The 24,604-nt window shown below is 53.5% G+C and overlaps 3 protein-coding genes across 3 annotated transcripts; 1 reads left to right on the forward strand and 2 right to left on the reverse strand.

Moving 5' to 3' along the window:
- Window positions 1–116: 116 nt before the first annotated feature.
- LOC138360140 (uncharacterized PPE family protein PPE12-like) lies at window positions 117–1,523 on the forward strand. Its single transcript, XM_069320078.1, has one exon. The coding sequence runs from the start codon at window positions 117–119 to the stop codon at window positions 1,521–1,523; it is 1,407 nt and encodes a 468-aa protein (XP_069176179.1).
- A 4,850-nt stretch (window positions 1,524–6,373) lies between these two features.
- Window positions 6,374–7,387, reverse strand: LOC138360141 (beta sliding clamp-like). The gene has a single exon (XM_069320080.1). It carries the CDS (start codon window positions 7,385–7,387, stop codon window positions 6,374–6,376), a length of 1,014 nt encoding a protein of 337 aa, XP_069176181.1.
- Window positions 7,388–11,424: 4,037 nt separating this feature from the next.
- On the reverse strand, window positions 11,425–13,020 carry LOC138360142 (putative DNA repair helicase RadD). Its single transcript, XM_069320081.1, has one exon. The coding sequence runs from the start codon at window positions 13,018–13,020 to the stop codon at window positions 11,425–11,427; it is 1,596 nt and encodes a 531-aa protein (XP_069176182.1).
- Window positions 13,021–24,604: the final 11,584 nt, after the last annotated feature.

Here is a 24,604-nt window from a genome sequence, read left to right on the forward strand (position 1 = left end):
GCTGGAAAGTAACCGCAGTCGGTTCCGGCACGGCAACCGTGCGCAACACCTGTCGTAAGGCGGGCCTTGCTAGCAGTGCAACGACTGGCGGTACGGCTACGATTATCAAAACCGTGATGCGCTTCCCGAATTCGGATGGTCTCTGCATTGGCCCTGAAGCAAATATCGGCACAGTAAACAACCTTGTCATCGAGGGTGGCGGTGAGGCCACTGGCGCTGACTACGGCTTTGTGGTCGGCTATCGTGCGGGCCAGCAGCCGGTAGGCGCGACGTCCAACATCCGCACAAGCGGCGCAAGCGCACGCATTGATGCTAACTTCGGCGTAAACAATTTCGACCGTTCTGGCATCTGGGTCGGTTACGGCAGCAGCCTGTACGGAGAAGGCCGATTTACTGCCTGCGGCAACGGCGAGGCAGGGATGGAAGCGGATAGCGGTGGCTTTGTCACTACCGGCTGGTACTCGCAGCAGCCCGTGTTTAACGGAAACGGTGGTAACGGCCTGCTGGCATACAACTGTTCTGGTATCTGGGCCGGCGGCTTTGTTGTGGCTTGCGGCAACGGCAATCACGGCATTGCCTCGCTTGTCGGCAGTGCAATCGTACTGGGCTCCATCGGCTGCCATGCAGCGATGAACGTCGGCAGCGGTGTGGCAGCAGAAGATGGCAGCGCAATTGATGGCCAAAAGTTTCAAGCCAAGAGCAATAGCAGCTCCGGCCTGCGATCTGTACGCGGCGCGTCTTTTGTCGGCACGGACAGCGTTTCTACTGGCAACGGTCTGTATGGCGCATATTCCGCTGGTGGCGCGAACATGACTGTTACCGGAGCAACCTTGACTGGAAACGCCAGCCACGGCGCGTACACGCTGAATGGATTCCTCGATGCCAGCAACGCCACCAGCACGGGCAACGGTGGTTACAGCTACTTGAGTAGCGGCGGGAATATGAGGGTGCCAGGCGCATTCGGTAGCACTAGCACATCTGGTGATTTTGCCGCTGTTAATGGCGGTGTGATGGACGCCACCAGCACAAAAGGCGCTGACGCATCTACTGGTGCGCGATACTTTGCCGATACGCGGGGCTTCATCAACGCTATCGGATCGGTACAGACGGCAGCGACATACAACCCTCCGTACAACACCGTCAGTAATCGCAACTCGCTAATTCTGTCAAAAGACATTCAGCAGAAAAGTGGTATTTCGCGTTACGCTCAATCTTTCAATGACGGCACCACCAGCTATACGCCAAACATTGATAACGGGCAGCATCATAACGTGACTTTTTCTGGCTCCGCGTCTTTTGCCATCGCCAATCCGACAAACGCGCCAAACATCGCGCACGAGATGGTTATTCAACTCAAGAATAGCAATGGGGCGACGGCAGTTACACCTAGTTTTGGTAGTGCTTTTGTAACCGGCACAGTGGCGGCAATTTCTGCCGGGGGGAATTCGTCCGTTTATACCTTCAGGACGTATGACGGTGCGAAATACGTCCTCACCGGGAAAATTGAAAATGTTGTTATTTAGCGTGGTCTTATTATGATTCTACTTTCCGCAGGACACAGCAACACAGACCCTGGCGCTGTAGCAAACGGCGTCAGGGAGGCAGATATCGCTGTTGAAGCCCGCAACATCGTGCGACACAAGCTGGAATCTGCCGGTTTCCCGGCAGTTTCTGATGGCACGGGTTCGGATAACCAACCACTGGCTGCAGCCGTCAAACTCATTGCCGGAAAGACTCTGGCAGTGGAGTTTCACTGCAACGCTGCCGTCAATCCTTTGGCTGGCGGTGTTGAGTGCATCAGCCTGCCATCGCTAAGAAAGGAGTCGCAGGCGATTGCTGCGGCTATCAGCAAGGCCATGGGCATCAAGCTGCGCGGTGACGCCGGGTGGATCGATCAAACGAAATCAGCACGCGGAAGGCTGGCATTCGTGAGCGCTGGCGGCATCATCGTGGAGCTGTTTTTCTTGAGCAATCCCGCCGAGCTAAAGACTTGGCAGGAAAAGAAGTGGCTTATTTGTCAGGCGATTGCTGATGCAATTGCTAAACTACAGGAGTAACAACTACATGGAATGGATCATGGAAAACTGGACTGACCTTTGGAGCATCGCCACTGGCGTTGTGACCGTCGCATCTGTCGTGGCAAAGCTGACGCCGACGCCAGCAGATGATGCAGTAATGGGCAAGATCGTTGCGCTGATTGACTTGCTGGCGCTCAACAAATCCAGAAAGTGAGGTGATCTATCTCACGCCACGGGATAACTGGCGGGTATCTGCTGGAATGAACTAGGCCACCTTCGGGTGGCTTTTTTGTTGGCAAAAAAACACCCGCGCAAGGCGGGCGAAGGGGAGTGAAAACCAACACCAAGCCGTTCCAGCCTAACCGCATCACCCTACTGGAACGGGGGTAAAAGTCTGCGCTACAGTCGCAGCCATGCGTTATATCCGGCTTGGTGTTGCGACTGCTTACGCCAGTCAATCGCGCCTTGCAGATAACCAGCTGGCGAAGCCGGAAAGGAGACGGAGGAAGTTCGTACTACTGGCGTAAACCGGCTTCCTCCCTAGTGCTTGTCATTATCTGCGTTGACAGCGCCTAGTATATGTACCGTAAACCGCCATGCTGGTTCACACTTTCCCGTTCCAGCAACTCAGGGTAAGGTTCCCGCTCATTTATGCCCCTGAGCGGCCAGCGTGTGATGCTGGGAAATGCGGGGCGATACCAATACAGCTACATACTGCGCAGCTTTCTCAAGGCTGCTAGATTTTTCGGCTATTGGCAGTTTCAGGATTGCCGCCCTTACTTCCATCACTGGATTGCCTGCTTCGCATCTTACTGCGCGTAAGTGGAGAGCAGCCTGTATGTGTTTTGGTGCTGGTGGCCGGCTGGCAGTTGCCGGCTTGCCCTTCAGAGTGGTCATAGTGCAAGCTTCCAATGACTGGAGCCGCCTACCCGACATTTGCCACCATGCTCTGTCGCGCATCGCCACTGCGCATCACCAACAACCCAAACTATATACACCAACCTAAACCGCGTCAACCTTTTTTCGCTTCAACGTATCAGGAAACTTCGGAAAGTACGCCCAGCAGTCAAAACCGGATTGCCATTGGCCGATGGTGGTAATGCCGCGCACGCTGTCGCCAAGCAGCAGCTTTACACCAATTGGCGGTGCAACGATGCTGGCGTCGATCATCACTACGTTGGGATTTGTGGGAATGTCGTGCTTCACTTCTCACTCACCCCCGCCTTGCGTTCGTTGCACTGATGCTGCGCACCGTGGAATGCCGCTTTCTTGCGGGCTTGGAAAATCCAGTTATTGCGCCGCTGTCGATTCATGATAAACCCCCTCCCAAATATGCCGATACTCTTCGCCGCGCCAAACTTCGCGGCCTTCTTCATGCTCCGGCGCTGTCAGTGAACCATGCTTGATGCGCTGGTGCACGTTCTGGCGTCGGCAGTTCATGTGCTGAGCCATGGTGGCAACGGTAACGTAACCAGGGTATGCAGGACGCTCTACGATACCTGCCAGCTTGGCTTCATCCACACGCTGCATGCCTGCAAGCATGCGCGTTACTTCCAGACGATGCACGCCCATGTGAACGGCCATGCTGTCGCGTGCTGTTTTCCAGCTGCCAACCTTGCGGGCCAGCTGCTGGCACTTCTCTTTGAATGTGGTCATTATTGACACCTCCTAATGCGGAGTATATCAGGTATTGACGGCGTGTTGTGCGTTGTATTCTGCGATGCACTTATGCACCTGCTCAGCGCCAATATCCAGCGCACGGAGCCAGACATGCGCATGAACCGTCGGCAGCATCATGTCGAAATACTTGATTGCCCTGCTAACCGCCTTCATCTGGTCGCCTGTTAAAACCATGCGCCGCGAACCGAGATCAATGCGCCGCTTGTCGGCATCAACCCAAGCTTGGCACGCATCGTAAACTGCGCGGATGACAGTCTGGTTTTTGTAGCTGGTAACGGTTGACAGCATGGCTTGCAGGTAAACGCTGCAAATGTTCAGACTATCAATATCTGCAACGCCGCGCCGAATCTCTTCCAGATGAACCAAAAATGTCATCAGGTAATTGTCTGCCGCTTTGCGACCTAGCATTCTGTTGCTCATTTTTTCTTCCTTTCCCTGCTGCACGCCACACACGACGACGTGCTTACATGTCTAAGTGTTCCGCCGCACTTATTACACGGGCGGCCATTGTAGTGGTATTTGCCTTCGGCCTTGGCCTGCTTCCTTGCCTCGCTGGCCTGCTTGCTAGTCATGACTGGCACGCCTTCATGCTTCATAGCAGCCATTCTCTTATCTCGCAGTCGTTTCAGGTGGCAGTCTCGGCAGCCGTTGTTGCTGGTGTATCGCACACTGCAACCGCACTTTGCGCATGCCTGACCGGCGTATAGCGTAGCGCCGCTGCGCAGCGCCTCCTGCCTAGACTCATCTACCGCCTGCCGCGTGGTGATATGGCCGTAGAAGCTGCCTTTCTGGATCTGCTGCACGCAGAATGCTAGACCGGCTACCATTTCGTTGCCTCCCGCTCTTCGCGCTTGGCCTGCGCAATCCTGGCACGCTCGGCTACCGATTTCGGGCGGTACACAGTAGATTCCAGCCTGCCAAGCGGCTGCATCAGCTCTTGGTGGCGCTTTTCAATTACCGCTTGGATGCGGATGTTCATGGGTAGGGCTTTGGTGTTCATTGCATGGCCTTTCCGATTTCTGCGGCTGCGCGGACGATGGCGCGGCGGGTTGCTGTCCGCACGTCGAGCAACGGGTCGGCAACCTCCGCCATCCGCCCGCACGTTGCGGAGCCGGCAGCAGAACACGCTACGCCAGAACTTGTGCGTGCCACTGGGTACACGCTCAGGCCAAGATCGCACGCCAGCCTCAGCGCGTCGCCGTCGTCGGTGAGTGGGTTCCACTCGTCAATTAAAACACCGTCAAAATTGTAAGCTGTGTACGCTTGAAGATCTTCGTACCATATCACGCGGTAGCCAGCAGCCTTCGCCGCCAGTTCCATCAGTTCACGATCTGTCATTTGAACGCACTCCCAATCCGCACCGGCATTTCCAGCTCACGCAACTGGCGAGCGGCAAGATTCAGCTTTTTCTCATGCTCGGCGATCTCTGCGGCAATCTTTGCCGCCTCATGGTGGCAACCTTCAATGCTGGCCGCGTGGTGGCGAATCTTGCGCTTCAGAAAGTATTTTTTGATGGTGATTAGCATGTCGTTACTCCTTGATATTGAACACCCACATCAGCCCGCGCTGGATGTGGTCGAAGATGTAGAATGCCGCCTCGGCGAAGTGGTGCATGGTTAGTTCCAGATAATTCTGGAGGATGCGTCATCCCACTTGCCAACAGGCTCTTGATAGCCCTGCTCGCCAAGCCGGTAAACGTTGCCGGTCTCGTGATAGCAATAGAACTGCCCGCACGGCGTAACCCAGTTGCCAAACTCAATCTTGAAGTGATTCATGAAGTTTTTGGTAAGCATTTGGATCTCCTTTGCTCCCTACGTTTCGATGTGTCCAATATATACGCCACATCTCGACGCGTCAACAAGAAGAAAGCCGCACGACGGCGGCTGTTGTTTTGTTGCATCACTTAGCGATCGGTAAGCCAGGATTGGCTTTGCGCCATGCTTCCATTTCGTCAGACGTCATGGCCAAACCTCCGCATGATGCTTGCCAAGTCTGGCGGGCTGTAGGTGTCAGGTTTTTGCACTTTCCCGTCCTCGCGCTTGATCGTGGTGAATCCGCCCTGACCATCCGGCACGCACTTGCTCATGTTAGAGCGCATGACTTCGTGCCAGCCTGCCTGGATCATGTTCGGGTGCCAGCGCGACAGCATGCGCCCGATGTGCACGACGAGGATGTCTAGGTCGGCATCAAACTCTTCCACTTCGCTGTTGGCAACAACGACTGCATCAATACGCTCATCAAGTTCTTCTTCAAGCAATTTTTCGTACATCACGCATTGCTGATAATTGAACTCACCAACCGTCTGCCCGCATGCACGCATGAACTGCGCCTGATCGCCGATAATGTCCATGTTCATTTCAAATCATCCTCACTCTGTCGTTTCAGTTCTTCAATGTCCCTCAGGACTTTTCCCATTACCCAGCAGTTGCCAAACACAACTGCCGCAACCAACCACAAAGCAACCCAGATCATGCCAACCCCTGCTTTCTCCGGATGTGCATCCGGTACTCGTAATCATCCATGCAGTCTTTGCTGCAAAAATGTGCTGCCGTCTCTTCTTCGCAGTTGTGGCAGAAGCCGGTCAGCGGCAGTGCGTCGGTCGGTACGTGCGCCAGGCTATCGGCCAAGAACAACTCCGCGGCGTCGTTGGCGGTGTCGATGATGTCGGCCATAACTCAAACCCTCATCGGCATAACAACACAGCGCAGCGCGGAATCAGTGCCAGAAATCAGCACCGCGCCAGAAGCGCCGCTACGGAATGCCATGTTTACCACGTCGCCGTCAATGGCGCTTGCCGCATCGCGCAGATAGTGGAAGTTGAAGCCGCATTCGATGGTTGCACCGTCGTGCTGAACTTCGATTTCGTCGTTCGATTCCTCGCCGTCAAGATTCTTGCACGCTACCGACAGCACATTGCCGTCAATCTTCACCAGTGCGCCATTCAGTCGGTCGTTGGCAAGAATAGATGCGCGTGCGATGGAGTCCAGAATCTCGGCCTTGCCAGCAATCACCAGGTTGTCGTTAGCGCGCGGGATTACTCGCTCCCAGTCGGGGAATCGGCCTTCAATCAGCTTGCTCTTGATCGTCAGGCTGCCAAGGTCAAACAGTGCATAGCGGTCGTTGATCTCTACCGACACAATGGAATCGACCGGCTTGAGCTGGCGCATCAGTTCGTCAGCAGCTTTCTTTGGCAGAATGGTGGAAAACTTAGGGCATGGCACGTCGGTTTTGATAGTCGCCAGTCGGTGGCCATCGGTGGCAACGGCAGTCAGTACGCCATCAGACACCAGATGCACGCCGTTCAGGTAGGTGCGAATATCGGCAATGGCCATGGCGTGCGAAACGCTGCCAATGGCTTTGTGTAGCGCCGCTTGCGTGATCTCAAACTTTGCCGCGTCGCTGGCCTTGTACTCCGGCATTTCCGGGTAATCTTCGGCGGGCATGGTGGCCAGGTTGAAGCGACTACGGCCAGCCTTCACCAGCAGCTTGTTGCTGTCCAGCGTCATGCTGATTTTGTCGTCAGATTTCAGTGCACTGATGATCTGGCCAAACTTCTTGGCCGGAACGGTCACGGCAAAATCATCGCCCACAATGCTGGCTTTGTAGTGCATTTCCAGCTCAAGATCGGATGCGGTGAAGGTAACGCCATCGCCATGCTTTCGAATCAGCAGGTTGGTGACGATTGCCATGGTGGATTTGCTCGGCGCTACGCCAGCGGCGGATTTTACGGCGTTGCCGATTTCGGCCTTAGTGGTGGTAATGGTGGTCATTTGAACTCTACTTTCAGGTAAGGTTTATCTTGCTCTGCGGCCACGTACTGAAACGCTTTGCCGCCCATTTCTATTACGCCAGTGCATGCACTGGTCAGCCACAATGTAACGCCTTTCAGCGGTCCATCAATGCAGGCAAATGCTTGCTTCTTTGGCGGCATCATCTTGCTGCGATATGGCGCTGGCTTTTTGAGCAAACGCGTCACGCGGTCGGTTTTTCGCGTCATCTTCGGCATGTCGGTTTCCTTTGTTGACGCCGTGATTATGTGCGTACAGTGCGCCGCCGTGAAATTGATATTTGCTAACGGCGGCGCGGGAGTGATTAGTCAAACAAGCCCATAGTGCCTTGCTCAATCTCGGCCATGTTTTTGAGTGCTTGGCCGTAGTAGCTCGGCTTCAGCTCACTGCCAATGAACCGGCGACCCATCTTGACGGCGCAATAGCCCTCACTGCCGACGCCGGTGAATGGCGAAAACACCAGATCATCTTTGGCCGTCCACAGGTCCAGCGCACGCTCGATAACGTCCAGTTGCAGCGGGCAGATGTGCTTTACATCGTCCTCGTCGCGGGCTTCGCGGAAATTCAGCGTGCGGGTCTGATTGATGTCAAACCACACCGGCGAAGCGTAACGCTGCCACATATCAACCGGGAATTCTTCAGCGGTGTGGCTGATAGGCTTAGGATTGTCGCCAGGCTTGCGGAAGATCACCAAATAGTCAGCCAAACCCTGACGGCTCATGCTGGAGTCTTTCTTGATGGTCTTGTGCAGTAGCCCCAGCGCCTTGGTGCGCTGCATGGCTACAACGGGATCTTTCCAGATGCAAACCTCGCTGTGATAGATAAAGCCAGCGGCCTGATGTGCGCGGATAATGTCGCCACGAAAATCACGAATGCCGATAAAGCCGTCATTCACTTTGCTGGTGGTCAGGTTCATGCAATGCACCGCTACCAGTCGGCCAGGCTTGGTAATGCGCATGATCTCTTCGATAAGGTACTGGTAATGCTGGCGGAAGTCCTCGCTGGACTTATTGTTGCCCATGTCTCGGTCGCTGTTTGAATATGTGAAAAGCGACTCAAAAGGAGGCGAATAAATTGTGAAGTCAATGGACTCGGACTCGATTTCACGCGCAAGATCAATGCAATCCGCGTTGTGGATAGTCCAGCCATTGCCGTGCGCGACTTGACGCACGTACTCTGTTTTCTCGATGGACGCCCCGAAAATCTCTTTCTTCATGCTATCGCTCATGTGCTTCACCATTTCCGCACCCATTTGGGCGTTTTGATCTTCTTTGCGTTGAATATTTGCCACCACTGCGCCTTCAGATTCTGCACTGATGACATGGACGTTCACTTCTTTGGTCTGGCCAAACCGATAGAATCGGCGGATTGCCTGATAGTACTGCTCCCAGCTGTCGGAAAGTCCGACGAATGCGGTGTTGTGGCAATTCTGGAAGTTCATGCCTGAGCCGAGAATCTTCGGCTTGCTGACCAGCACGCGGATGCTGCCATCAAGAAAAGCGTGAACAGACTCTTCTTTGTGTTCGATGCTGTCGCTACCTGATACGTCCACAGCGCCGGGGATGGCCGCCACCAGCTTATCGGCCTCTTCATTGCGATGGCACCAGATTACCCATTGCTCATCGCTAGCGTTAACCACATCAGCACATGCCGCCACGCGCTCATCAATGCTTTCCTTGCGTGCTTTGTTGCGCTCCATCAGGCCCGTGGCAATGTCAGCAAACAGGCCGTTTTCTGCCTTGCTGCTAACGACGTGGCTATGCATTACCAGCGGCGGCAGCACATAGCGCGATCCGTCAAAATCCAGATCGGCAGGGCTGCGAATTACTACCGCCCACGTTGCCAGCCATTCCCAAAACTTAGACTTGCCGTGGCCTTTTAGAACCCATGTTCCAGTGTCGCCAGCGTCATTGATGAAGTACATCGCCAGCATTTCCTGCATGCTCATAATACCCAAGAACTCAGCCTGATTGCCAAGCTCCATGAAGTCGTTGGGCGAAGGCGTGGCCGTGCAGCTCAGTCGGTACTGCACCTGCTGGCACGCATCAATGATGGCATTGCGCGTCTTGCCGTCGCGGTTTTTCAGGATGGACGACTCATCCAGAACCACGCCAGCGAATTGTGACAGATCGAAACGATCAAGCATTTCGTAGTTAGTGATATTGATGCCAGTCTTTACCGCATCGTGGCTACGGCAAAAGTTGATATCAATGCCGAACTTTTCACCTTCGCGTACCGTTTGCTGAGCCACGCACAACGGCGCAACGATCAGCACATCGCCGCCAGTGTGCTGCACGACGTTATCCGCCCAACTGGTTTGCATCAGCGTTTTGCCAAGGCCGGTATCGGCAAAGATTGCCGCACGACCACGACGCAATGCCCACTTGACGATTGCGCGCTGGAAATCGAACATGTTTTCGTTCAGCTCATCATCGCTCACAGAATGCCCAGCAATGATTGGCGTCACTTCTTTACGCTTCAAGAAATCCTCATACTTCAACATTTCGCATCACTCCACTTATCAAACGCCGCCTTATCGGCAGCTTGTTTCAATGCCGCAGTCACGGCCAATCTAGTCATTTCCGCACGGTGCAAGCGGTCAAACAGTTTGAATAGCTCGCCCAGCGGCGCATCTTCGTAGAAAAACACCACATCATCAGCCGATACCAGCGCATCGAAGAATAGGCCGTGGTATTTGATGGTGACTAACTCATGGTTCATTTTTCCACCACGTTCAGTTCAAAGCCCTGATAGCTCACCACGTACACCGGCTTGCCGGCGATCAGTCGCACCGGACGGCTAACTTGATACTCGCTCACATCTTCAACCTGCACCCACGCACGAACCTCGCCAAACGTCGCATGGCACAGCGCCATGCCGCCGAGCTCATCAGCATAAGCTTGGTGCGCGTCAATCCACGCTTTGTGCAGCTGGATGGCTTCGGTGTTGTTGCGGTGTTCGTCATCAAGCTGGTGTTGGGTTTTGTCGGATAGTTTCATACTCTCTCACTCCGCAGGTTGTAAGCTACAACGCCATTCTGGCGAACGTAATCAGCGCCAACGGTAACGCACGACGAATCCATGCCATTGCTGGTCACGATAATGCTGTATTCTGTGCATTCGTCCGGCGTGCATTGTTTCAGCTTGGCGTGCAGTGCTGCCTTAATATCGTCAAGCGTGTGTTTTGTGTGGTCGATTTTCATGCTAGTAGCCTCGGCCAGATTTAATTAGCGATTCCAGATACTCTACCTTGCGCTCAAGGTCTTTGATGATTGCCGTCTGCAGGTCATCTTTATGCTGTCGGTAGATGGCAGACCGCACCTGCTCGGCGCTGTAACCCATGTCGGCAATTTTTACGCGATCAATAGCGTCCTTATCTCCGGCAACAATGCCGCGAACAAGATCAGCCGCCATCATGTAGGCGTTCATTTCCACATCGCTAGCAACGAATGGCAGATACTCCGCCTCAATGCGCCCACACGTCTCTGTTACGAGCTCGTTAAGCGCCTGTTGGAACTTTTCCAGCTCTTGCTGGAATATTGCTTCTACGTTGGTGTGTCGCATATCAATCTCCTCAATTGGTACAGCCATGCTATACGCCGCTTGATTTCGCGTCAACAAAAGATAGCACGAAATCCTTTGCCGCCGCGTACCCGTTGCAAACCTGGCACACATACCCGACACGCACCAGCTCTGCCATGATGGCTTTCTGCTCAGGCGACACCACGCCGCCTTTCTGGCGCTTCATTTCGATGAACAAGCGCCATTCTGGAATGAAAAGATCAGGCACACCAGAAACGACCCCTTCGGCCTTAAGCTTGAGCGCCTCACGCTTTTGACGACTGCCCCCGTTTGGAATCGAAAAGATCAGCACATCGGGAAACGTGGCTCGAAACCACTTCACGAATGCAATCTGTTCGTCAGACTCATACGGCACTTTTACGTCCATTGGAATTGCCCTTTCTTGTGTACTGTAACAGGTGTTGGCTGGCCTAGATGACGCTTGGCGACATTGTAGTACCGGCCATTCTTTTTCAGCGTGACGCGCTCAACGCCTTGGTAATTGTCGCCTTCTAGCACATCTTCAACCGTGCCGGATGCGCCTATGTCTTTCAGAAACTGCCGATACTTCATCACTACAAATGGCGATTCATGCGACTCGTGGAAGTACTCCGACACGACAAGCGTTTTAGTGTCGGCTTGCACGGTGTAGTCAGCACGCAATAGCGTCTTGCCGTCTTTCTTGTGTGGCATGAGCACTGTCTGAATCACTGGCAGCTCGTCCAGGTTCTGCGCACTGCCGACACTTGCCGCACGACTCAGCTTGTCGTTTGGGTCTACCAGCTCATGCTGGCAGTGCCAGCAGTAGCGGGCGGTAATATCGTTTTCCGTGTCGCACGATGGGCATGTTTTGAACTCGAAGCGATAGCCGCACATCTCGCCATCCCATCCGGCATTGTGCTTGCATCGCCGCGCAAAGAAGCCCGATTCGTTGTTGCACTCAGGGCATACCTTGGTCATGTCGCCCGACTTCTCTTTGACCTTCATATCCTCCAGCTGGCCGAAAAGATCGTCCTCCGCCTCTCCGTGGCGGTCAATGTTCTGGCCATAATCCAGCAGCAAGCAATCTTCTTTTCCGGTTTCTGGCGACAGCCGCAAACCACGGCCAATGATCTGCGATAGCAGTGCAGGCGACTCCGTAGCACGCAGCAGCGCGATGCAATCGCACCTTGGTATGTCAACTCCCGTCGTTAGCGTGCCGACGTTTACAAGGTACTGTATCGGGCCATTGCGGGCAGCGTTGATAATGTCGTCACGGTCGCCTTGCGATGTTGCGCCGGTCACGATCTCGGTTAGACCGGCAGGCAGATAGCCGACAATCTCCTCGGCGTGCTGGATGGACGCGGCAAAGATCATGCACAGCTGCCGATTCTGCGCATACATGTTGGCCATGATGTCGGTGCAGATAGCGCGGGTAAGTCGCTCCTGCCCCAGCGTGGCAGCGTCAATGTCAGCCTGATTGAACTTGCCCATGCTGTTCAGCTTCACGCCAAGAAGCTGGTACTCTTCAACGCTGGGCGCACCGTAAACGATAGGCGATAGGAACCCTTCGTCAATCAGCGACTTTGTCAACTTGCGATAGATCGTGTGCTTGAAGAAGTTATCAGGAGCGACTAGCCGATACTTTCCGCGTGACGGCGTGGCGGTCAGGCCAATGACGCGCATTTTCGGGTTCATAGCGTAGAAGTGCTGGAACACTTTCTGATAGCTGCCGCCCTCGAACCCGACCATATGCGCCTCGTCTACGATAATCAGCGAAAACGGCTGATCGAACTTTTCAAGACTGCGCACCACGCTTTGCACGCCCCCAAAAATGACTTGGTGGCGATGGTTTTTCTTGCCCAGCTTGGCGGAAAAAATCCCCGCATCGTTGCCGGTCATCAGGTATTTGGCGTGGTTCTGCTTCACCAGGTCGCTGGAGTGCGTCAGCACCAGCACACGCCGATTCTTGCCAGCCAGCCAATCGGCCAGCATGGCGACAATGATCGACTTGCCAGCGCCTGTCGCCAGCTCAAGAATGCCAGGCTCGTCCGACTTGACCAAATGTGCTACGGCGGCGTCAAACGCCTCTTGTTGATAGTATCGCGGTGTCAGTCGCATAGTATCGTCATCACTTCATCAGAATGCAGACCATCATCACCGCCGATCTTGAGCGATGTCCCGTCTTTGCGTAGGAACGTGATCTGCTTTTGTGCTGGGTCTACCTTGTCAATCTTCATGCCGTAGCAGTCTGCAAGCGCCAGAGGGTTGAATGTGTGGCGCTCGCACGGCACTAGCTCGCGGCCTAGCTCGCACTTGAACTTGCCGGTTTCCGCGTCTTTCTCTACGTTTGCACAGTTGCGGCAATCAATGCGCATGGCTTTCATTCCGTGGCACACTGGCTTTGCATTGCAGAACTTGCAACGGAAATCCGTCACGCTCTTGGCGATCTTCTTTGGCGGCTGGAAGTCCGTTCCGATGCGGACGGCACGCGCTGCCATTTCGTCGGCGTGCGCATCATCACGCGGCAGCACTTCAATGTGCAGATCATCGTTATTCTTGTTCACGGCCATGTAAATCATGCCGTCGCTGTCTTGCTCTTTGGCGTACACGCACATTTGCGCATAGTGCTGGGGCTTGGACTCTTTTACGCCGTTCAGCGATAACAGGTTGAATGACTTTTCGCTGTGGGTTTTGTACTCAACGGTATAGGTCAGGCCGTCACGCTCAACGCGCCCATCCCAATGGCCAGCAAAAAAGCCACGCCTGAACCCGCCTTGACCTTGGCAGCTATCCAGCACTTTGAAGCCGATAGCCTTTAGCATCGCCTCGAACTGGAACTCTTCGCGGTGGCCACGATTGAACAGGCGAAGCATGCGCGGCTCGAATTGCTCCGGCCATACGCAGCGATGGAACTTTAGCCACAGATACCGCTCGCACTCGTGGCCTATTTCTGATGCGCCGATGTAGTCGCGCTGCTCACGCGGCATTTCCGACCACATCGCGTCTATTTCTTGTTGAATTTGTTCGGCTTTGATCATGCATTTAAACCCTCTCCATTTTCCACATGCCACAATTTATGATGAGATGCACATAGCCATCTAACAATAAGTGGCTTTGAATAATCGTCATGATGTGCATGCAGGTTATCAGTAGATCCACAAACTTCGCATGGCTCTTGTGATATAAGCCCCTTTTTGATTGCGTTGTTTATTAAAGTGTGTGCCTTGTATTTCCTTGGGAATCGTTCCCTATATTCTTTTGTGTACTCATATCCCTGCCTAAATCCCCTAGCTCTGTCATATGACAGTATTTTTTCCCTAAATTTTGGATTTTGCCTTCTGTTTTTTTCGTATTCTTTTGTGCATGTTTTGCATTTATTTAGGTGCCCGTCACCCATATTTTTGTGCTTGTAAAACATTGAAATATCAAGATGCATATTGCACACAAAGCATGTTTTTGACGCCATGAAAAACTCCTTCGTTTGACATGGCGTCATGCTATCACATCAAAATGGTATTACCAAGGTATCCCGTCGTCGTCTTGCTCACCCATTGCCGGAGGTGCCGAAGGCTTCTTCACCTCCTCCTTCGGCGCAGTCGCCTTTTCTTTGGCTTCCTGCGAAGTGCCGACGTATTGCAGCCAGTTGCCGGTCAACTGCTTGCCATCCATCTCCATATCGTACACGCCAAGCTTAAAGCCCATCTTCTTGCCAACGATGGCTTGCAGGTTTTCGTCGCTCGGCTCGTCGCGGGGCAGGTCTTTGCCAGCAACGCGGAACAGCAGCACCAGCATTTGAATGGCACGTTTGCGCTTCTTGGTGTCCTGATCCCAGCATTTCAAGCTGATGCTGGTTTTCTTCATGTCGTTGCCGACCTTGCACGACAGCGTCGCGCGGATGCTTTGGCCGTAATCGCCGTCTTTCACTTCGATCTTGTCAACCAGACCTTGATACCAGTTCTCGGGCAGCGGCTTGAAGCTGTTGTCCTGTTCTTTGATCTCGGATTTGGTTACGTCTTCGCCGTCTACGTTCCAGAAAGATGCCATGGTGTATTACTCCTGAGTTGCGTTTTTAAAGTAAGGAATCAGATCAAGCAGCGGATTGCTGCCTTCGGCCACGTCAATATCATCAACAATGCCGTATCGGTTTTTGGTAATGCTGGATGCTCGCTTGTCTACGATCATGACGCGGTCGCCAAAGCTCTTTGCCTTGCCGCTTTCCTGATCGACAATGGTTTGCAGTTTCAACAGGCCAACCAGCGAAACGAAGTCCGTGTAGTAGCCGATAGACTTCTTGTGAATTCGCATGGAGTAGCGGCTGTAATTCGGCTCGTCAGGCAAGTCCATGGTCTCGGTTTCAACGTGGCCGAGAAAGACAATGGTCATGCCTTTCTTCTCACGCAGCTGGTCGCAACGGTCTTTTACCTTGCTATGCAGCTCGGCAACGGCAGAGTAACCAGCACCGTACCCGCCCATAGCCTGATTGATCGACTTGGCGCGCGGATCTTTGCGCACAATGTCGGATTCGAACTTCTTGTCCAGGCTGGTGATGCTGTCGATAACCAGCGTTTTGAACGGATGCTCTTGTTCCAGCAGTGCGTCCAGTTGCTCGAAAATATCTTCGCCGTTTTTCAGGACTGGGAATGCGTTCGGGGCTTTCTTGCCTGCAAACACGTCAAAGCCATCTTCGGCGCGGATGAACACCGGAGCTGGGAATGTTGCCGCCAGACTAGTTTTGCCTGTGCCGCCTTCGCCAAAGATCGTCAGCATTGGCGCATCGCTGACAGGGCGGGAGATCATGCTTTTCAAGTCCATTATTTCCACTCCACCTTAACAACCGGCTTGGCCGGCTTGCTCGTCACGATTTCCGCCAGCAGTTGCTTTTGCTCGCTGCTGCCATGCTCCATCATTGCTTTGAAGTCTTTCTCTCGCAGCGTGTAGCTATAGCTGCGGTTGATCGGCAGCATTTCCGTCCACTCCACATTGAGCCGCGCCTTGTCCAGCGTGTAGTTCTCTTTGGTGGTGATGGTTACTTTCACGCCATCATGCTGGTATGTTTTCTGGCCGATGTGATCGTGTCCAGTCGCCAGAATGATGTTTTCGGCCAGCTTTGCACGCGCCAATTCAAGCTGCGCAATCTGCCTGCCTAGCGAGTCGTATGACTCGCACAGGGTCTTTACGTCCATGTGGTTTACTCCTAGTGAGTGCGTCGCCTTGCTGACAACGTGATGCCATTATGAGCCTTCCTTTTTCTGCTGTCAAGCGTTGCACTTAACTTTTTATTCAGCCACAATGCACACATGCAACATCAATGGAGAATGCAATGGAAGCACTATTAAAGGCATTTGGCAGTCAAAAAGCCATTGCTGATACGCTTGGCGTGACTGAAAGCGCCGTTTCTCAATGGTTCCGCGCCGGAAAGGTTCCTCCCGCCCGTGCGCTTGAGCTTGTACGCCTGACGAAAGGCGCAATAAAACTTAAGGAGATTATTGGTGAGTGACCTCTACGAAAACGCCATAGAGTTCGTGCAAGCAGGCTTGCGCGTATTCCCCTTGCACCGCATCAAGCATGGTGCGTGTGAGTGCGGAAACCGCAACTGCCTTGCAGCTGGCAAGCATCCTGCCCGTAATGAGTGGGTAAAGCAGCCGCTAGTAGATGAGGCGGTGATTGATACGTGGCTGGATGGCGAGATGATGGAGCCGTATACCGGCCTAGGCTGGGCGCTGGATGCTGGCCATATCGTGATCGACATTGACCCACGCAACGGCGGCGATATTGCCTTTGAGCGCCTGCAAACCGACATTGGCGTCAATCTGATTGATGCTTGCAGTGCCGTGGTAAAGACTGGCGGCGGCGGTTTGCACCTGTACTTTGCCAAGCCTGACGCTGATCTGGCATGGAAGATGCCGAAAGAATACCAAGGCATCGACATTAAGCAAGGCGGCGGGTTTGTGGTGATTCCTGGCAGCTTGCATGCCTCCGGCAGCGAATATGCGTGGCACTCGTTCGCCAAGTCTGATGTGGCCGAGCTGGTTATCTTGCCTGCACCGCTGGCAAAGCTGATTGCCCGCGCCAAAGTGCAGCGCATGGAAGGCGACCACTCCGATACCGATATCCGCGACATTGAACACATGCTGACCTATCTTGACCCCGACATGGGGCATGATGACTGGTTCAAGGTTGGTATGGCCGTGCATCGCGGGACGGATGGAAGCCAAGAAGGCTTTGCCGCGTGGGATGCGTGGTCTAGTCGTGGGGCGAAGTATTCCGCCGGTGAAATGTCGGCACGTTGGCACAGCTTCGGCAAGCGGGTATCTAGCAGCGTGACCATTGCCACGCTTGTTGCCATGGCACAGCGGCATGGCTGGGTGCAGCGCGACCACCTAGATGCGGAACTGACCGACGCGGAGCGGGAATGGATCGACAACTGGGGCAACTGGGGCACAAAACAGGAATCGACAAAGACAGCGCCGCGTCAAAAAGTGACAGAGCTTGACGATATTGACCTGCTACAGCCGCCCGGCAATATGGGCGACCTGTTGCAGTACGTGCGCGACAAATCGCTGTTCGATAACCGCAATCTTGCGCTAGCCACCACGCTGACTGTCGCCAGCAACATCGCCGGACGGCATTTCTACATTCCGGGGCGATGGTCTGGCGTGACGCCAAACCTTATCCTGCTGGTGATTGCTGCATCTGCCACGGGGAAGGAGTCTGCCATGGCAACTGCCAGAGAGTTGCTGACCTATGCCGGACTTGGCCGTGCATGCCATGGCCGCATCAAGTCTGACAAAGACCTGCTAGATACCTTCGCATATAACCAGTACAGCAACTTCTTGATAGATGAGTTCGGTATCTTTCTTGGGCGCGTGCAGAACTCCAAGAAGTCCGGCAACGCATCCTACCTTGAAGGCGTGATTGGCACGATCATGGAGGCGTACACCAAAGCCAACGGCGTGTTGATGGTTGACCTATCCCGCCGCGAAAGCATCCTTGCAGCTATCGGGCAGCAGATTAGTAAGCACATGCGGGAGCTGGAGGATTACGGCAAGACTTCGCCGGAGGGTCGGGCGGCATTGGACGCGGCCAACTACTTGAAAAAGTTGTTCGGCACGATCAATGATAACGGCGGTTTGGTTAACCCGTGGCTGTCCATGTTCACCACAGCAACGCCAGCCACCATGGTTGATGCTTTCACCCGTGAGCAGGTAGAGAGCGGCTTTCTAAGCCGTGCGCTGGTGTTCTTTGAGCCGGAAGCTAACCCAATGCCCAAGCAGGGGTTTGCACCGCCTAGCAAGCCGCCAATGCACCTAGAAATGCGGATTGCCGAACCTAGCTTTGCCATGCCGGAAAACACGGCAGGCAGGATTGATGACTGCCATGAACGGTTCGCGCTGGAAGTCACGGCGGAAGCGGATGATTTCCTGTCCCGCATGCAAGGCTACCTGTTCGAGTGGGCGGAAGCACTCAAGGGAAAGGGCATGACGCCGCTAGCACGGCGCGCTACCGAGATGATTGTGAAGGTCTGCATTGCCGTGGCAGGCTGGAACAAGTCGAAAGTCGATATCGACGTGGTGCGCTATGCTGCCAAACTGGTGATGAGCGATATCGAGACCAAGATCCGCAAGGTAGAGATTTCCGACAAGGAAGGAAGCAACGACCACGACGACCGCAAGCGGGCGCTGATGCTAAAGATTCTGGATGTGTGCCAGGTGTGGGCATCGCACAGCGAGATAACAACCAGGTGCAGGAACAAGCACTATCAGCGCGATGATGTGACAGCAGCTATCAAAATTATGGTGCGAGAGCAGCTAATACAGGAGGAAGAACACAAGCCAGCACGTGGCCGGCCAGTCACGCGATACCTCTGCACTGAGTCCGGCAGAGACTACATGGCAGCCGACGAATGACAAAAGCCCCTACGGGGGCTTTACTTTTGGCTAGCACTTTGGCACAGTGGATATGCGCTCTTTGACAACCTACAGGCACCCGATTTAATGGCGAAAAAGTGATTTAATGGTGACGCAAAAACACCATTAAATATTGCCAAAAAATCCTTGCAGATCAAGCACTTACGATTTAATGGATTTAATGGATTTAATGCGGTAGGTGTTGCGATGCTGTGACGACGCCAAGAGGTGTCGCCATTAAATCCATTATATCCATTAAATTGTAACGCACTGATTTCATTGGTTTTTTTGGCAATATTTAATGGATATTGAGCGACACCATTAAATCGGAGCAACACCATTAAATCAAAAGCCCCGCGAAGGGGCGATAGGAAAAATGTGCCTGTACTCTCTTATACAGTAAAAGAGAGCTATTCTCATCTATATCGATGGTAAAAACACTGGGTTGTGCGGCAAGGCTACACATAAAAAATCAATCAGTCAATACGTCAAGCCAACATTTATTTGTTGGCTTTTTTGCTTTCTATTTGTTAGAATTTATTCATGTTCAACGAGGGAGCAACTGATGGAAACTTACTTTGTGTGTGGGTTCAGAAAGAAGGGCGGCGTTTGTGGCGCGGTGCGGGCATTGGTGCAAGTTGCTGGCAAGTCTGACTTTGCAGTGACGCTTGGCAAGAACAAGGTCGGCATGGCGCTGGATGTTACGACATTCAGAGTTGCGCTTCACAAAGTGCAAAAAGAGTTTGGCATTGAGTACGCAACAAGATGCCTACCAACCGGGGAGCTTCACTGCTACGCAATTGATAGCAGCGAGGGATAGGATATGAACCGAACGATTGAGCAGTGGCAGGTAATTGGCATGCCTGGGTGTGCGCAGCATTACGGCGACAAAGATGCCATAGGCAGTTTGCTGACCGATGCAGTCAGCGACCTGCAAGAACTGGCACGGCAGCGGGACGAGTTGCTGCACATGCTGGATAGCATTGACCGTGCAGAGCTGCTGGAAATGCTGGACTGCGACAACTTCAACAGATACATGGACATTTCGAAAGGGAATGTGTGATGACCAAAGACACCAGCGGGCCGGCGTTTCCCCGCACTGCCGGCAATCACCATCGCGGCAATGAAGGCATGACACTGCGTCAATACGCCGCCATCAAGGCCATGCAGGGGATGTTGGCTGCTGGCATGGATGATGCTGAATACGTGGCCATGCGCGCCGTAAAAGCCGCCGACGCCCTGTTAGCTGAACTGGAGAAGTGAGAATGCATATCGAACCATTTGGTTATTTCCGCGCCGAGCCGTTCGGCTGGACGGATTGCGAAAAAGACGACGAAGGCGCAATGCCGCTGTTTGATGGTGCTGTGATTATGGATCTGCAGAAACAGCTAGCCACCGAACGCGCCAGCCTGTTTGCCGAGAGCCAGCGCAAGCAGCAGTTGGAACAGCAGGTGGTGGAGTTGGTGGGGGTGTTGGGGCGCATAATTGGCGCTTGCGATGCTTGCGTGGCTGATGACGGCAAGTCGCTTGTTGATGAGTTCACCGACGAAATGGAACAGCAGGCCCGCGCCGTCATCCAGAAAGTGAGGGGTGGGGAATGCTGAGTCAACAACAAATCATCGCGCTGGCCGTGGAGGCTGGGCTTGCAGAAGTTGGCAGCAATTCCCAATCTCTGCCGGGTTACTACATCGAGGCGCTGGCAAATTTTGCGGCACTTGCCTACCAGCGCGGCGTGCGTGATGAGCGCAACGCCTGCCTAGCCGAAATCGAAACCGGCATCTGGATGGACAAGACGACGGAAGAAGTGCTGGCAGAGATTGCTGAGGCCATCCGTGCCCGATCCCCAGAACCGCAACAGCCATCAGGCTGGCACCGTGCCGTGGACGAAGAGATGGTATTGACTCATCTTGGCGTTGCCGATCCGTCGGACAGCTACGAAACCGCCAAGAAGAAGCTAAACGATCTGATTGCATGGCATGTTGCCGTGGCGACTGATCCTGCTGTAAACGGCGGGAGCATGCTTGTTCCATCCGATCCGACACGGGCAATGCTGGATGCTGCAAAGATTGACTTGGATCGCAACGGGGAGATTGATCCGATGTTGAAGTATATTTGGAAAGAAATGATTGGGGCGGCAAAATGATCATCACCATCACCGACATAAGCCACCCAGACATGCTGCGCAAAGCATGCGACATGACCCGCAAGCCCGGCATGAAGCCCAGCCAGATGACGCGGGAAAAGATTTACCAGTGCGAGCATAGCCCGATCCGCATGCTGAAATTCTTTATCGAAATTCGCGGCGTGCCGTCATTCGTCAGCACGCATCTGGTGCGGCATAAGTTTGGCGTCGAGCACTTCGTAGAGTCAAACCGTGATGACCGTGGCGGCGCTGGAGACGACGTTGTGACGCGCATGACGCCGGTAAACCATGGCATTGAAGCCAACGCCCAAGCAATCATCAATATCAGTAAGAAGCGGCTTTGCTACGCCAGCCACAGGGCAACGGTGGCGACGTGGTCAAGAGTGCGTAAGGCCATGCGTAAAGTTGACCCTGATCTGGCAAATGCCATGGTGCCGGAGTGCGTAGTCCGTGGCTATTGCCCTGAGCTGCGAGAGTGCGGGCCAGGATTGCAAAAGGTGCTGTCTGCTTATGCTGATAGCCAACCTGCCAAACTGCGGGCAAAAGCTGCTACAATCCAACCACTATCAACCACGGAGTAAACATCATGCCTGCAAAAAACCAGAATGGCGCACAGGGCCGTGAAGGCAAGTCGAAAGACACCAGCAAGAAGAAGAAGTAACCATGTCAATGGCCGCGTTTACCTATGTCTGCATACTTGCTGCGCTATTGCGCAAAGAGCGTGCAATGGCTATCGCGGCCATCGTCGTTTTGCAGCATGCGGCGTATTGGATGACCGTATCGGATGATGCGTACATGTTCGCCATGTCATCTTTCGATGCAATGATGATCTTGGCGCTGTATCTGCTGCCCGCTTCAAACTTCACCATCAGAATGATTGGCCTGTCCGGCATTTCAATTGCATGCCATGCATTGCTCTATTTTGCATTGATTCCGGCAATGGTTTATGATTCGGCCATAGATGCGTTAATCGCAACCCAACTAATCGCCATGCTAATACCAGATGAATTCCATCCTAACCACATTGCAGACGCTATCCGCCGTTTTGTGGTTCGGATTGCTTCTAGTGTTAGCAGTCATCGCCATACGAAGGAAATGCCGTGAAAGACGCGAGCGCCACAATCGAAAACGTACTGACTAGCGCCAAGGTGGGGTATGCCACTGCTGGTGGAACTGTAACCGCTGGCGGCTGGCTGATGGTCACGCCAGAGACCCAGGCGCTAGCCGCAACGATTGCCGCTGCGCTTGGCGCTACGCTGTCAGTAGTGCTTATCGTCATCAACATACGCCGAGAAATACGGGAAAGCCGGAAGGGCTAACCCGTTGCACAAACCACACACCCGCCTGATGGCGGGTTTTGTTTTTGTTGACGCAGAAAGATGCGGCGTATATTGTTATGGTGTTGATAACGTGAAAGGTGATTGAGATGGAAAACGTAAATAAGCAGTTGTTGGATGCGCTGAAAGAAATGGTAAGTATTGTTGAGATTCACAGCGAGGAAACGGACAGCAATTTTGCATGGGCAGAGCTTTCGTGCGCCCGCCAAGCCATCGCCGCAGCCGAGCAGGCGAAGCAGGCCGAGCCGGTGGCGTGGCTAAAGTACCCACGGAAAAAGCCTGAGTTGATGCAGGTTAGCCTGTCGAAGCATTTGCCAGTCGCGCTGAAAAATAGCGGCTGGGTGAGCGAACCACTTTATGCCCAGCCTCCAGCCGTGGCCGTGCCGGATGCTGCCGTCGGCAAGCTGCGCATTCTGCTCGCCGCATGCAACCGTATAGAAGCAGGGGCCGAAGAGTTTGAAAGTCAGGACGGCTCGGAGGTGGCCATTGCCATCGACTACTGGCTTGAGTTCATAGACGCGCTTGAGGCGGCCCGCGCCATGCTCGCCGCCAAGGAGCAGCCAAAATGAAACCCTACGCCCTAATCGACACCGACAGCGGCGAGACCATCCGCTACCTGGATAAACGCACCACGCCACCGGCAGGATGCAAGGTAATCCGCACTGGTTACAAGCCGCTGACGCCGTACCAAAAAGCCCGCCGCGTGGCTGACGCGCTGCAAGATCAATCGTTTCCGTTTTGAGGTGATAGGTATGTACAAGGTTGAAGTAGGAATGCAGGTTTACTTGGTGCCGACTGACAAAAGAAGCGGCTGCTCATATTACGAAACAGTAACTAAAATTGGCCGCAAGTGGGTTACGACTAACAGAGGATCAAGGTTTGATCTTGAGCAGTTCGGCAAGGCTGGCAAGGCATGGATTGATGCTGGCAGATATGCGGTTTACCAATCAAAGCAAATGCGCGACATGGAAGTTGAACATGAAAAGTTGTTTCGTGCTGTGCAAAAGGCTTTTTCTTTCCATCATGGAAATAATATAACCTTGGAGCAGCTGGTTCAGGTGGCCGGCATTCTCGGCATTGAGCATGATGTGGAGGTGTGACATGTTTAGCAAAGAACAGCTTGAAAGAATAAAAGCACTAGCAGAGGGTAATTCTTCATTCCATTCATTTACTGTATTGGAGTTGATCAAACACATCGCCGAACTGGAAGAAACAGCCACCGCCAAAGCCCTTGCGCTGAAAGCAGCCAAGGCCATGCAACAGGCTGAGACTGAGCGGGCGGATAAAGCGGAATCTGAGTTGCAGCGTATTTACAAGCTAGCGCAATGCGGGACCGTGCAAAACTTCCTTGCGCTTTCCGACGATGAAAAAGGCAAAGCATTTGCAGTCATGATGCGTACAGACAAAGCGCAAATCGACATGATAAATGAGCTTGAAGCGCGGGCGGATGCTAATGAGCGGGATGCTGAGCGGTATCGGTGGCTGCGAAGTCTTGATTCAAGAGGCAATCAAGATGTTCTGATTAGGATTGCCTCAAAATCAAGCAATGGGTGGTCATATACAACATCAATAGGCGATACATTGGATAAAGACATCGACCAAGCCATGCGCCACCAGTGACCAAAACTCACAAGCCCCGCCCAAAAAGCGGGGTTTTTGGTATACTAAAAGTAACAAATAACGAGAGTCGAACGAGATGGGAAAGCTTTTTTCGCCAGACTACCAGCCTGACTTTTCCAAGCGCAAGCGAGGCAAGGGGTGGCGGCAGATGATCGAAGAGGAGATGGAGAAGCGCGGCCAGTCCGAGACAACGTTTGTCGGCATGCTGGTCGAGATTGCCTATTCTGACGATCACCCGCTAAAGATGAAGGCAATAGAAGTGCTGGAAAAGCACCTTGCACCGCAGAAAAAAGCGGTAATGCCGACGTATGAGTTCCCGTTTGCCATCAATGACACGCCAGCCGACAAGATCGAGAAGCTGATTCAGGAGGTGAGCGAGGGCAGCATGCCTGCCGATATTGCATCCATGATCGTTGCCATGATTAAGATTGGCGTTGATGTGCGTGAAACGACTGACTTAGTGCTGCGCCTTGAACGTCTGGAACAACTGTTGGCAGAGAAATCAGTGGTATAATGTGCCTTACATCAGGGCTAGACCGGCCAGTCGAAAAGCATCTCATCAATGCCTG

The sequence above is a fragment of the Procambarus clarkii genome, unplaced genomic scaffold, assembly GCF_040958095.1.
Source record: "Procambarus clarkii isolate CNS0578487 unplaced genomic scaffold, FALCON_Pclarkii_2.0 HiC_scaffold_97, whole genome shotgun sequence".
NCBI classification, from domain to species: domain Eukaryota; kingdom Metazoa; phylum Arthropoda; class Malacostraca; order Decapoda; family Cambaridae; genus Procambarus; species Procambarus clarkii.